At 36.7% G+C, this 14,351-nt stretch overlaps 1 protein-coding gene across 1 annotated transcript; it reads right to left on the reverse strand.

The window, feature by feature from the left end:
• Positions 1–108: 108 nt before the first annotated feature.
• LOC107863926 (putative E3 ubiquitin-protein ligase RF298) lies at positions 109–4,568 on the reverse strand. Its single transcript, XM_016710131.2, has 4 exons — positions 4,340–4,568; positions 3,760–3,814; positions 1,151–3,146; positions 109–894 (listed from the first exon to the last, which is right to left on the reverse strand). Exons 3-4 carry the CDS (start codon positions 3,068–3,070, stop codon positions 418–420), a joined length of 2,397 nt encoding a protein of 798 aa, XP_016565617.1. The 5' UTR covers positions 3,071–3,146; positions 3,760–3,814; positions 4,340–4,568; the 3' UTR covers positions 109–417.
• Positions 4,569–14,351: the final 9,783 nt, after the last annotated feature.

Raw genomic sequence — 14,351 nt, forward strand, 5'->3', positions numbered from 1 at the left:
GTTTTTGTAAGTTCAAACACTTGAAATCATAATTTTTTGGTTGCGAAGTTTAACCATTTCAAGTTTGATTTTGCTTGCAACAAACTAAGAAACCAGTATACAAAAAGCTTGAGGAAGATAAAATTTAACAAGGTATCTACAAAACTAAAGTTTTTCTTTTTAAGCACATTGAACAACATTTTTTGTATTAAACCCTCAAAGTTCCAACTAAGGATTTACAATAACCAATAAGCACCCCCTCCCTCCCTCTTTCTCTCTCTTTTCACAGTAATTTCTACATATCTATACCACCTTTTCCCATTTCCTATCAACTATTACACTTATGCTATGAAAGAAAGGCCTAAAAAAGGACAGACTATTTCTGAAAAAACAATGACCAGCTCCTTTTCCCTGCCATTGTTCTGAAGTTGCTAACAATTAAGAATCAGGAAAGCGGACATGGATCCGCTGCTTGATTGGTGTCCTACAAGAAGGGCATTCGACCATTCCTTTCTTCTGAAGGCGCATGCTGCAATCAGCACAAAGGACTTGATGTGAACACGGGAGAAAAAGCACTGATTTCGGCTCACTCATGCACATAACACACTCCCTCTCCATCTTTAAAACAGCAGAGCCAGAACTTCCTTCATAGGCTGCTAAACCCTTTCTCATTTGAGGGGTGCCTCGTTTAAGTGCCTCTATTTCTGAACGTTCAGACTGCAACCTCAACTGAGAGATTTCACTCTCAAGCTTTTGGATATCTTCTTTACAGTTTTGCAAGTTTCTCTTTGCTGGCTCTCTCAAATTATCTTCCTCTAGTTTTCCCTGAGCAACGAGTTGTTCCCTTTTAGCTTTCAAAGAAGCAGCTTGCTGCAGAAACCTTTGTTTCACCTTTTCCTCCTGCTTCCGTAGAACCTGGAATTCACAAATATTTTACAAATTTATTTTTTTATAATAGGAGGAATATCAAATAGCAAGTGCATTATCAGCAGGACTGCATAAGTGAGTGAATGCTGAACCACTATTACTGGAGGCAATAAGTAAAAAAGAATTAACATTAGCAACAACAAGTCATTAATGGCCTGAAGACTCTAAAACACTATTTATATTGGTAAAAATATTTTACCTCAATCAACTAGGCGAAGAAGTTTCATTACAAAGAATAAAATACCTCAAACTGGTCTAAGCGCTTCTTGGCTTTCCCTTGTTGCGGCTGTGAATCAGCTGATTCTTGCTTGAGAGTAGACAACTGCTCCTGCAATAAGTGTTTCTCCACCTCCGCTGCTTGACACTTCTTCACTGTCTCCAGCTCCTTTGCTAAAGCGTTATCCATGCTTATAGCAGAGATTTTGGCACAGAGCTTTAAGGTCTCCATCTCCTTCTTTAGTACACCACTCTCCTCCCCCAACCTGCTAACATCAGAATTAGCTGTCTCAATCTGGTAATTGGTATTTACCAACACTTGCTCCATCTCCATAAGCCTCTTCATGGTGTTTTCCTCCAGGATTTGCTTTTCCTTGTGAACTTTCTCAACATCTTTTTTCTCTTGCCTCAACATTTTAAGTTCAGCCTGGTTCTTACCAAGCCTCCGAGTAGCCTGCATTACCTTCTCATTTGCCCAATCAGACCACCCTTGGAGCTCTTTCTGCAATGTCTTCAAACGGGGAACAAGCACCAATATATCTTCATCTCTGCCATCTTGAGGGACATATTTCCCCAGAGACTCATCATATGGGATACCAGTACAATAATCTGGTACTGCAGAAGAAATAATTGTGCTGTGGGCCTTTATACTAGACTTAGGCTCCATGGCTGATGAATCGGGATCCTTTTTGTTTATGTTATCTTCTGCAGGTGGCAGGCTAGAGGTGTCAGTTGAAGGTGCAATGGATGAGGAAGAGCACGGACTATCAGAACTTGCTTTTGCTAAAGCTTTATTGCTTTTGACTAAAGTATTTACCTTAGAGTGAGAACCCTTCTTTGTTGCACCAGAAGAAGCAGATGAGTTCACTGTCTTGTCCAAAACCATACTGCCCAAGGCAGTGATATTTGCCTTAATTTTCTTCGTCCGGCATCTGCAGTTCCTCTCATACTGATTCCTGCGCCCAAACAAATCCTTCCTGGAATTTAGCACCTTTCGACCAGCCCCCGATTTGTCTTCTAAAACTGCCGCTTTCAATTTAGCCTCTGCTTCTGGAAGAGGTACGGAACTTCCTTTTCCTTGTGCCGCTGGTTGAACATGTAAATTTTTAGACTTACTTTCTTCAGGGGCTGCACTAGCGACAGGAACTTTGGACTGCAAGGTTTGAGCAATTTCTGTAGAATTTTTTGACAACTGTTGGTTATCCGGGTTTAACTGAGTATTGCCAGAAGCTCCAGTCTTTGATTGGGAAAGTTCCAGAGCAGATGAGCTATTGCCTGGACTTTCTTGATTGCATAACTCATCCAGAAGATCGCTTCCCACAGTACATGCATGTACCAGGTTCAAGTCCAACATTAGCAGCCACCACATTGCTTCTGCAACTGTCAAAACTGGCTTAACCGCCCTCAGCACACCTATCATCTCCAGCAATGTGTAGTCTACCAGGCTACGTAAATCTGCAAATACAAGATGTCTACCTGTATCGAGTCCCTTTCCACTAGACAGTAAAGCTAAAGCACCATCAACAATATTTGATACGGCATCTTTGTTGCCATGATAAAGGCCACTTCTCAAGATAACCCGTACAGCAGTTTCCTCACTGTATCCACTCTCAGAAATCCTCTTGACAGCGCTCTGGAAAATTGTGAACAAATCTTGATGTAAAAGTTCCAGAAGTTCCCAACTTATGGAATCCTCCCAATCTGCATCTGTTAAACTTTCCAGTGGTTCCTCATTATATTGAGGATGCCTGTCCGTCAATGGCTCAAACTCAATAAGAGTGTCATCGTTCAGCACTTCCTCTAATAATTCGTATCTTGGAAACTCAGTAAGAGATAGCGCAGGTGAATCAGTAGGAGTTTCTAGAGGAAACTCAAACTTCCTCTTGTTCCTGCTCCCTTTTTCCTGGTCTGAAACCACCGACCAGTTTCCATTGGCATCATCAGCCATGTTGATTATGTTTTCTATGAGAGTTATAATACTGCTGTAGTTTGATCAGTCAAGTGTTTAGCAACAGTTTCCGGTCCTGCAACAAAAATCCATTCAATTGATAATGTGGACCTGTGGGAATTACAGTTAAGATAACACATAAAAGCAGAGAAGTAGGAATTGCTAAATAAAAGGAAAAAATACATATCAATGTTTCTTTGATAGTCTAAATAACAAGAAACAAAAATGACCGGCGGACAGCAACAAAAACAACTCCAGTGAGCATGATAAACCAGAAATATTCATCGTATATGTGGAACTGCCAAAGACAGGCTGAAAGCACTAAGAACAACTCTAATGAACTCAATAATCCAGCAACATTATCATACAGGTGAAGCTGCCAGAGAATTACTTTAAATTCTACGAGGATTACAAATTCTACTCCTTCAATGTAACATCATTCAGTGATGATGTGGTGCTTCAAGGGATTAAAATTGAAAAAAAAAACAAAAAACAGATAGCAGCAGAGAATTAAAAATTGCCAAAACAAAAGGGAAAGCATATATCCATTAATTCTTCCCTAGACTAAAAATAACATCAACAAAAGTTTATCCAAACAGAAATGCCAACAAGAAGAAACATCACTAGCAAGCATAAAAAAACAGCAACATTACCAAGAAAATGGATATAAAATAAATAGAAAAGATTACCTCTGAGTCACAGTAAACCAGCTTCCCAGAAATCACTCAAAAACTTAATTTTTTTCTGCAAGAAAAATCACTCAAATGAATCAAAGGAGGGAAAATCAAGAATCAGAATTTTTTAAGTACTAACAATTTATCAATCTCTATCCAAGTAAACAAGCACAATCAGAGATGAACAAAGAAAACCCTTCAAACTCAAATTCTAGCAAGAAACCAATAATTAAAAAAACTTGGGCAACCCAAATAAGGGAAAAGAAACTAGAAAAAGGGGTCACTCACCAAAGACCTTTTCATTCCAAAATCAAGAAACCTGACAAATGGGTCATACCAAAAAAGGGAAAAGAATGTATTTTTACTTACACCCATATGCACACATATACATCAAGAATGAACCTAGAAATAGCAAAAGATCAATCAAAAATCAAAAGGGTCACTCCAAAATCAAGAAACCTGAAAAAGGGGTTGTACCAAAAGGAAAAAAAATGGGTTCTTACATACACATATATACACATATACATACATATATATATCAAGAATGAAGCTAGAAATACCAAAAGTTCAATCAAGAATCAAAAGGGACACTCACAAAACGGTTTTTAAAGCCAAAATCAAGCAAGAGTGAACCCCATTTCTTGCATTTCTTACACTATTTTCACACCAGCTCTAAGTAGTGTTTTTTGCTTCTGCTGCTAAACACTGAAGTTTGGTTTCCTTATATAGGCTCACTGACTAAACATGGGTTAGCCCTGTTCTAACACTTGCTTGAATATGACCAGGGTTAGGTACATCTGTATTTAATTCTAACTCATCCAAAGATTTAATGAAATTCATCTCTTTTTTCCATTTTTGAAGAGAAAATTATGTTATAATAATTATTGTATAATCAACCTTTTAAAGAACAATAATAACTCAATGGTCAATGTGAAATTCTCAAATATTTGGTATTTCAAGTCAAACAAAGTAAATGTATATCCAATTCGTAGAATCTAACTAGTCTTTCTTGGATATTGCAAATAAAAAATAATTATAGTAAGATGACATTGGCAAAATAAACATAATTTTTCAAGGTAACAAATTAGTCTTTCAAATTGATTGAATAAATATCTCATATGTTTAATTTCAATTTTCACATAATTTTACGAAAAATCTCAACAACAACATACTCAGTGTATTCCCACAAAGTAAGGTCCGGGGAAGATAAAGTATACCCAGCTTATACCACTAAATTTTACGAAAAATCTACTAAATAATAAAGTTAAATGATATAATCGGCACAATATTTTGTTCTAATTCTTACTTTTTATGTGTTATTTATAGTAAGCATTAGATTTATATGTACAAGGACATGCTTATATTTCTCACCTGTGCCGCCGTCCGCTTCCCCAACATCTTTAGTATGAGCCATCGAAATTTGCCTCTCTGCGGTGTCGGAGTTTGTGGTGGTAGATGTTGATTGTCGTGGCTCTGAGATGCCACGCTCAAATTTACAACAACAACACCAACAATAACATACCAGTGTAATCCCATGTTAACGGAGGCCCACTCACTAATACCCAAGCCCAATAGCAGTTAGAAACTGGAGGCCTAATTGTATTTTTCAATTTCATTAATGTGTAAATATAAAAGGACAAGGGTCCTTCTAGACGGTTCAGTTTTTGGGAAATGTATGAAGATATTTTCCATTGTTTCTCTTTTCCTTTTTCGTATATGATCTCTAGGTTTTGGTGTTGCATTTTGATGGCGATCTCGAGCTATGTAGCTCTAACATGGTATCAGAGCACAGATTCGTGATCCTTACTAGTCTCTCTACCTTTCGATATTACCCTTGAAGCTTTTCGGGTTAGGTGAAAAGTCGTTGCTGTCATCGTTTTTGAGATTTTCTCTTCGAAATCGGTATTTTCAAGGCCTTCCTTCTTCAGGTTGCGAAGAAAGGCGGTAATCATTTTTCTTTCATGAATTTTTTGACTATTGATTCATAAGATTTGAACCTATTTTGGAATTTGGCCGAAAACCCTAGCTTGTGACTATATCGATGATGTATATTTCTGTTTTTGATGAAACCCTAGTTATGTGTCTCTATCGATGATGTAATTTTTTCGAGATATAGCTTGTGTGCTTATAGATATGCTGTAAATCCTTATTTCATCTAGTTTTGATTAGGGTTTTGAGTTACTGGGTGTCGTTTTGCTAATGGAGGTTAGTTAGTATGGCTGTGCCTACGGAAAATGTGGTTGTTCCTTCTGATTCTGATGAGTTTTCTGTCTCCCCAACTCATCCTCTATACTTCCATCCTTCTAATAATTCTGGTACATATTTGGTGACTCGTTGTTTGACGGGTCTGGTTTTGTTGTATGGCGGAAAAACATGATGACCGCTTTATCAACTAAGAACAAATTGGGTTTAGTTACTGGGTTAGTATCCAAACTTGCACAAAATTCCCCTTACTTTCCCTTTTATGAGAGGTGCAACAATATGGTTATAGCATGGATTATGAATTCTTTATCCACTGAGCTGGCAACTAGTGTTATGTGTTTTGATTCAGCCAAAGACATTTGCTCTGACATAAATGAACATTTTGGTTAGTCGAATGGTACTAAATACGTTCAGATACAGAAAGAAATTAACTCTACTGTACAAGGTTCTTCTAATATCTCATCCTATTTCACTAAACATCGTACTCTTTGGGATGAGTTGAGTACTTCTTATATGGGTCCAATGTGTACTTGTGGGGCTTTAGGGAAGTTTATGGAATAATAAAAACTATTTCAGTTTCTTAGTGGCTTAAATGATGAGTACTCCCTTTGCAAGAGTAATCTCCTGATGATGCCCACACTACCTTCCCTCAGTAGTTCTTATGCTATGCTACAACATGTTGAGAAGCAGAATGAGACTTCCCCTCCCATTCCTGGCTTCCCAAATGATTCAGCTGCTTACAATTCAGTGTCTCAGAACACTTCTTTAGGAAGAGGCTATAGCCAAAGATTCCAATTTGATTCACAGAGAAATCCTTCATTATCTGAGCCAAATAATACTTGAAGAACTATTCCTAATGACAGAAAATAGACATGGCCTTCCTCTTCTAAATTTGGTCCATCTCCCATTTCTCTTATTTTCTGCAAATAATGTAAGAAGATTGGTCATCTTATTGACAAATGCTATAAGCTCCATGGATATCCTGCTGATTTTGAATTCACAAAAGAGAGAAGGTCTGTGTCTTTTGCCTAAAATGACACCTCTCCTGCTGATCTTTCTGTATCCTCTGTGAAAATTGATGATGATGGTTATAGATTAACAAAGGACCAGTTTCAACATTACCAACATCTCCAACATCTTCACAGTCCCAGTACCAGTGATAACAAATCTTCTTCCTCATATCAAGGGTCTCATCACCCTGTTGAGGAGTTTGCCCATTTTGTAGGTGGGTTTAATCACCCTGCTGTACTATCTACTACATTTCATGCTAGTGTAATGTCAAATCTAGGACTAAATCCTTGGATACTTGATCCTGGAGCTACAAATCACATGACACCTCACAAAAATTTCCTTCATAATCTCATTCCTTTAGATTTACCCATTTTAATTAGTCTTCCAAATGGTTACAAAGTTAAGGTTGTGTCCACTGGGTCTTTAACACTCAGATCAGACATGATTTTACATAATGTTCTCTTAGTCCCCTCTTTTCATTTTAACCTCATCTCCATCCACAAGCTCCTTTCCCAACTTGAATGTACTGCTATTTTTACCAAATATAACTATATTTTATAGGGCCTTTCTCTGAAGAAACAGTTGGAAATTGGTAAAGCTGCACATGGGATGTACTATTTTTCTCCTTCTGATCTTATAATTCCTTCTGTATCCTGTAGTTTTACTAATTCAACTAGTTGTACTCTTCCTTTACATAGCAATAACACTGATGATTTGTTATGGCATCAAGGACTTGGTCAAATTCCTTATAACAAGATGAAGTTTATTGCTTGTTTAAATGGGAAAATTTCTTCTAAACAATTTTTCCTTTGTAATATATTCCCTAAGGCTAGACAACATAGATTACCTTTTATCCCTAGTTCTTCTCATTCCTCTTTTCCCTTTCAACTGGTTCATATTGATGTTTGGGTTCCCTATCATACTCAAACCTATAATGTTTTCAGATATTTTCTAACTTCAGTAGATGATTTTACTAGATTGACTTGGACACATTTTTTATCAACTAAATCCAGTGCTTCTTGTATTATAAAGGCTTTTGTATCTATGGCCCAAGTGCAGTACAATCATATAGTTAAAGTTTTCAGGTCTGATAATGTTTTTGAATTGGGAAACAGTTCTGATTTACAATTTTTTTTTATATTCATAGTATTCTTCACCAGACCACTATTCAACATACTCCTCAACAGAATGGAGTTGTGGAAAGGAAACACAAACACCTCTTAGAAGTGTCCAAAGCATTATTATTTCAGTCTAAACTCCCCTTGAAATACTAGCGTGAGTGTGTTTTAACTGCTATATATCTGATCAATAGATTTCCTATTGTACCTTTAAATCATGTCTTTCCTTTTGAAAAACTTCATGGATACCCTCCATCTTATGATCATTTGAGAAGTTTTGGATGTCTTGCTTATGTAGCCACCCCTGCTCCTCTTAGAGATAAACTCTAACCTAGGTCTATTACCAGCTTATTTTTAGGTTATCCTTTTGGTAAGAAAGGTTATAAGCTTTTTAAATCTTTCAACTTTTTCTATTTTTTACTCCAGAGATGTTCACTTTCATGAACATATATTCCCTTACCCCACTTCTTCCCCTTCTTCTCCTTTTCCTCCACCTCTTGATTTTGCTGATTGTCATCCCTCTCATATACCTATTTCTGCTCCAACTCTTTCTTTTTCTTCTCACCCCCCCTTAGGAGGAGTTCTAGATCAACTCATCCTCCTGTTTACCTTCAGGACTATGTCTGCTCTTCTGTCATTCCATCTTCTCTGTCAGTTCCCTCTAAGGTGTCTAGTGCTGACATACACATGCATGAACCTCTTTTTTACCAGCAGGATGCTTCTAGTCCTTCTTGGAAAGATGCCATGCTATAAGAATTTAAGGCTCTTGAGGACAACCATACTTGGGATATTGTTCCTCTACCTTCTAACAAGAAGGCTATTCCTTATAAATGGGTGTACAAGATCAAGCAGAGATCTGATGGTACTGTTGAGAGGTATAAAGCTAGGCTTGTTATAAGAGGTGATACTCAGAAGGAAGTCATTGATTATCATGAGACTTTCTCTCCTGTGGTCAAACTTACCACTGTCAAATATCTCTTATCTCTTGCTGCTAAGTATCACTGGACTGTTTTTCAGTTAGATGTCAATAATGCTTTCCTTCATGGTGATCTCCATAAAGATGTATACATGAAAGTTCCCCCTGGCATTGTTGTTTGTTTCTCTTCTTCTTGTGCAACTCCTTTGGCTTGCAAACTCAGGAAATCTTTATATGGCCTCAAACAGGCATCCAGACAGTGGTTCTCAAAGCTGTCTGAAGCCTTATTGTCTAGAGGCTAGCCACATTGCTAGCAAAAATGATATTCTCTTTTCACTAAATTTGTTGATACTTCTTTGGTTATTCTAGTGGTTTATGTTGATGATATTTTATTGGCTGGGTTGAATCTTGATAAAATGAACAGTCTAAAGTCTTTCCTTGATCATTAATTCAAGATTAAAGACTTTGGCCTCGTTCACTATTTTCTGGGGCTGGAAATAATTTCTCATGATGATGGTATCTTATGCATCAGCATAAATACATTTTTGACCTGCTTGATGAGTTCCACTGCTCCCACTTCACTCTTGTTGCTACCTCTTTGGAACCCTCAGTGAAGCTGGTTTCTGATATGGGTGATCTTTTACCTGATCCTTCTGTGTACAGGAAACTGGTTGGCAAACTCAATTTTTTACAACACACTAGACCTGATATTTCTTTTGTTGTACAACATCTAAGTCAATTCTTGCAGTCCCCTTGTATAGCTCATATGAAAGCTGGGATCCATGTTCTTTGGTATTTGCTTAACACCCCAGATCAAGGCATTTTTTCCTAGCTTCCCCCACTTTCTCTATTTATGCTTTCACTGACTCTGACTGGGCTGCTTGTCCTCTTTCACGGAGGTCTGTCACTAGTTATTATGTGTTTTATGGTGGGTGTCCCATCTCTTAGAAAAGTAAGAAGCAGCCCACCACTGCCCTTTCTTCAGCTGAGGATGAATATCGAGCATTACGCAAAGTGGTTGCTGAGGTTGTTTAGCTTATACATTTGTTTGATGATTTGGGTCTTTGCATTTCTTCTCTTGTTCCTATTTATTGTGACAGCCAGGTTTCTCTTCATATTGCCAAGAACCTTATTTTCCATAAACGGACGAAGCACATTAAGATCGATTGTCACTATGTTCGTAATTGTCTTGCTGCTGGGCTTATTTCCTTAGATCATGTTCATTCTGTTGATCAGGTTGCTGATATCATGACCAAGTCTCTTAGTGGCCCTTTTCATCATCATTTTCTATTGAAGTTGGGCGTGCACATACCCTCTAGCTTGAGGAGGGGTATTAACGGAGGCCCACTCATTAATACCCAAGCCCAATAGCAGTTAGAAATCGGAGGCCCAATTGTATTTTTCAATTTCATTAATGTGTAAATATAAAAGGACAAGGATCCTTCTAGATGGTTCAGTTTTTGGGAAATGTAAGAAAATATTTTCCATTGTTTCTCTTTCCCTTTTTCGTATATGATACCTAGGTTTTGGTGTTGCATTTTGATGGCGATCTCGAGCTATGTAGCTCTAACATCCCACAAGTGAGGTTTGGAGAGGATAAAATGTATACAGACCTTACCACAAGTCAAATGTGCAGAGATGAAAATAAAACTGAGGAAAATTTGAAAATAAAAGACTGAGAAAGCAAGAAATTAATAAGAAATTCATGAAGCAAATAATGAGATCTCCAAAAGAAAGATGAATGAGGCAAAGTGGAAGAGAAGCGAGTTGATATTTATAAGAAAAAGGTTACAATTACCTTGACAATCAATCATGACATAAGTCTCAACATGATCTCACCTCGTAATCTACACGTGTTCTAGTCGTGAGGTAGAAAAGACATTCACGCCACGTGTTCTACACATGTTCTAGTTGTGAAGTAGAAGAGACATTCATTTTAGATTCAAAAGTAATGGTATATTTTCCCGCCTAAAAGTTTCATTTTCCAAACAATTTCTGAAAACTACAAAGAAAATGAGAAAAATATTTGTATTGGTAATAAATGTATCCAAAATAAAAGTGGATGGAGAAAGTTGGTAAAATACATTAGCGTAATTAAGGACATACACGATGGAGTCAAGACCTGAGTAAGGACACGGAAGGATACTAGATAACTTTCCAATCATAATATGATTGCACGAGGCATCGTCTCTTGGCCCATTTTTATTTGTCTTGGTGACTGATGTACTAACTGGTGTTTCGGATACATAAAATCTGTTTGTTACTTCAGTAAACTTCAACACAAGTTCAAGACTTTTCAAGAACACTTATGAAGTTTTCCAACACCTTCAATACAAGGTCAAAATGACCTTTCAAAGAAGTGTGTTAGTCTGTATTTTTTAAGAAAAATAGATGAAGTAGAATAAGCCAAGTCTTTCGAATTCACGAAGTGTCCTTAAGGAAATAATTCCCCTCAAGTACCCGAGGTTACAGAATTTTCATCCCAGGATAAAATGGCTTAACAACTCGACATTAGTGGTACCTCAAACTATCGAGTTCTTTTCGAACTCACTCAACAAGAGATGATCACATAGAGTATTTTAGAAGAAAAAAAGTATTTTTCAAGTGCAGAAAAATTTATTCCAAAACATGTGGTAAAAATGCAAGTTTATATAGTCATTAAGTACCACTTCCGAAAGGTGGCAATGGTTTATCAGAAAGGTGTATCTTTTCTGAATAGTCATGTCTGTCCATTCAAAATAGTGTGCCTTTTTCAAACAGCCACAACCATCCAAACAGTCACACCTTTTCTTCAAAGGGTTGTATTCCTCCATTTTTCATTCACACTTTTAATCTTGAACCCAACAATCCCTCACATGAATAGGGAATGAATACTTTTTCATAAAACTTTACGAAAAGTATGTGATCATCAAGTAAAGACTGATTGCCTCTGGATAAGTGGGTTTCCCTTTGAACTTTTCTTAGTGAACATGCATCGGATGCACTCGATCAATTGGTAGATCTGATATATTTGAACTGTCGAGCTTTAATGTACACCTAGACAACATATGTCACACAACCAACCTTTTACCATTTATGGTTCTCACGGGTTTATTCTTTTCAGCCATGAAAATGCCCTAGTTTTATGAGAGCTTAGAGAATAGGCCTTCGCCCTTACATAAGTGATTTCTAAACGTTCAATCCTATAAATTAAACTATTTGGTCAAATCTGCTAAATGTAGCTAATCATTAAAAGACTTCACACCATAAGTGTTATCCTTATTTTCTTAACATTGTCTACATCATGAGAATGAGTTGGGTATATTGACAATATTGAACTTGTCAGACATAGCTTTGTTTGATCTCCTTGAACCTAGCTCTTAGGATCTCCATCCTGCTAGGTAGAGTTACCATCATGCTGACTTGTTATAGGCCGTAAACCTATTCCCTTAGATGTTCTCTCAACTCTCTCTCTAGATATGTCTTTTGTAAGTGAATCCAATAAATTATCTTTTGATTTCACATAGTCAACAATGATAATTCCACTAGAGAGAAGTTCTCTAATGGTATTATGTCTTCATCTTATATAACGAGACTTACCGCTACCTATTTCCGCTTGGCTATCACAGTGTATACATACTGTTGCCACTGGTTTGGATCAATAAGAATATCTTTTAAGAAATTTCGAAGCCATTTTGCTTCTTCACCGGCTTTATCCAATGCGATAAACTCAGATTCTATTATGGAGCGAGCAATACATATCTGTTTGGATGATTTTCAAGAGACTACTCCTCAACCTATAGTAAATACATATCCACTCGTGGATTTTACTTCATTTGATCTGGTGATCCAATTTGCATCACTATATCCTTCAATTACCGCGGGATATTTATTATAATGTAAAACATAGTCTTGAGTGTATTTAAGATACCGCGAAACTCTTTTCATTGCCATTCAATGAGTTTTATTGGGATTACTCGTGTACCGACTCAATTTACTAATAGCACATACTATGTTTGATTGTGTACAATTCATTATATACATTAAAAATCCTAACGCTCTTATGTATTTCAACTGTGAGTCACTTTTACCTTTATTCCTTTGAAGTGCAAAGATCACGTCCAATGCAGTCTTGGTAATACCAAATTCCAAATACTTGAATTTGTCAAGTACCTTTTCAATGTTATGAGACTATGACAATGCCAACCTTTATGGAGTTCTATGGATTCTTATTTCTAAGATCACATCCGCAACTCCAAGGTCTTTTATATCAAACTTGCTCTTGAGCATTCATTTCATAGCATTTATGTCAGAAATATCTCCACTGATGATCAAATATTATCCACATACAAACAAACAATGACCTTGTGATTTGGAGTGTCTTTAGTGTAGACAGATTTATTACATTTGTTTATTTTAAACCCGTTTGCCAACATGGTTTGGTCAAACTTTGCAGGCTATTATTTAGGTGCTTGTTTTAGTTCATAAAGTGACTTTACAAGTTTACACACATTATTTTCTTTTTCTGGAATCACAAAATCCTCAGGTTGTTCCATGTAAATTTCTTTCTCCGATTCTCCATTTAGGAATGTTGTTTTCACATCCATTTGATGGATTTCAAGACCATATACCGTCGCCAAGGCAATTAACATCTGAATTGACATTATCCTCATTACAGGCGAGTATGTATCAGAGTAATCAAGGCCTTTCTTTAGTTTAAAGCCTTTTACTACAAATATTGCCTTGTATTTGTCAATAGTACCATCCACTTTCATTTTTCTTTTGAAGATCCATTTAGAACCTAAAAGTTTATTTCATGAAGGAAGATCAACCAACTCCCACGTATGGTTGCTTAAGATTGAATCAATCTCACTATTGACTGCCTCTTTCCAAAAGGATGAGTTGAAGACGTCATCGCTTCTTTCAATGTTTGAGGCTCATTTTCTAAGAGAATTTTTCAAAATCTGATCCAAACAAAGTTGACATTCTTTGACGTATACTACATCTTGGACTCTCATCATTATGTACATCCTCACTTGGTTCATCTCGAGGTCATTTAGACCCCCCCAGTAGACTATTCATGTCTAATTTTATACGGATAAATATGATAAAAAATTCAGCATTATCTGATTAAATTACGTATTTTCATGGATATTCGGATGTTCGGATTTATGAACCAAAAATCAACATGCTTTACTACTTTTAGCATATCCTATGAACACACAATCCATTGTCTTAGGTCCTATTTTCATCCTTTTAGGCATAAGAACTTGGACTTTCGCTAGACACCCCCAAACTTTAAAATATTTCAAGTTGGGTTTCCTTCCTTTTCATTTTTCTTATAGAATCGATAGTGGACACTCTATTAATAATTTGGTAGC

Source organism: Capsicum annuum, chromosome 3, assembly GCF_002878395.1.
Source record: "Capsicum annuum cultivar UCD-10X-F1 chromosome 3, UCD10Xv1.1, whole genome shotgun sequence".
In the NCBI taxonomy this organism is placed as follows: domain Eukaryota; kingdom Viridiplantae; phylum Streptophyta; class Magnoliopsida; order Solanales; family Solanaceae; genus Capsicum; species Capsicum annuum.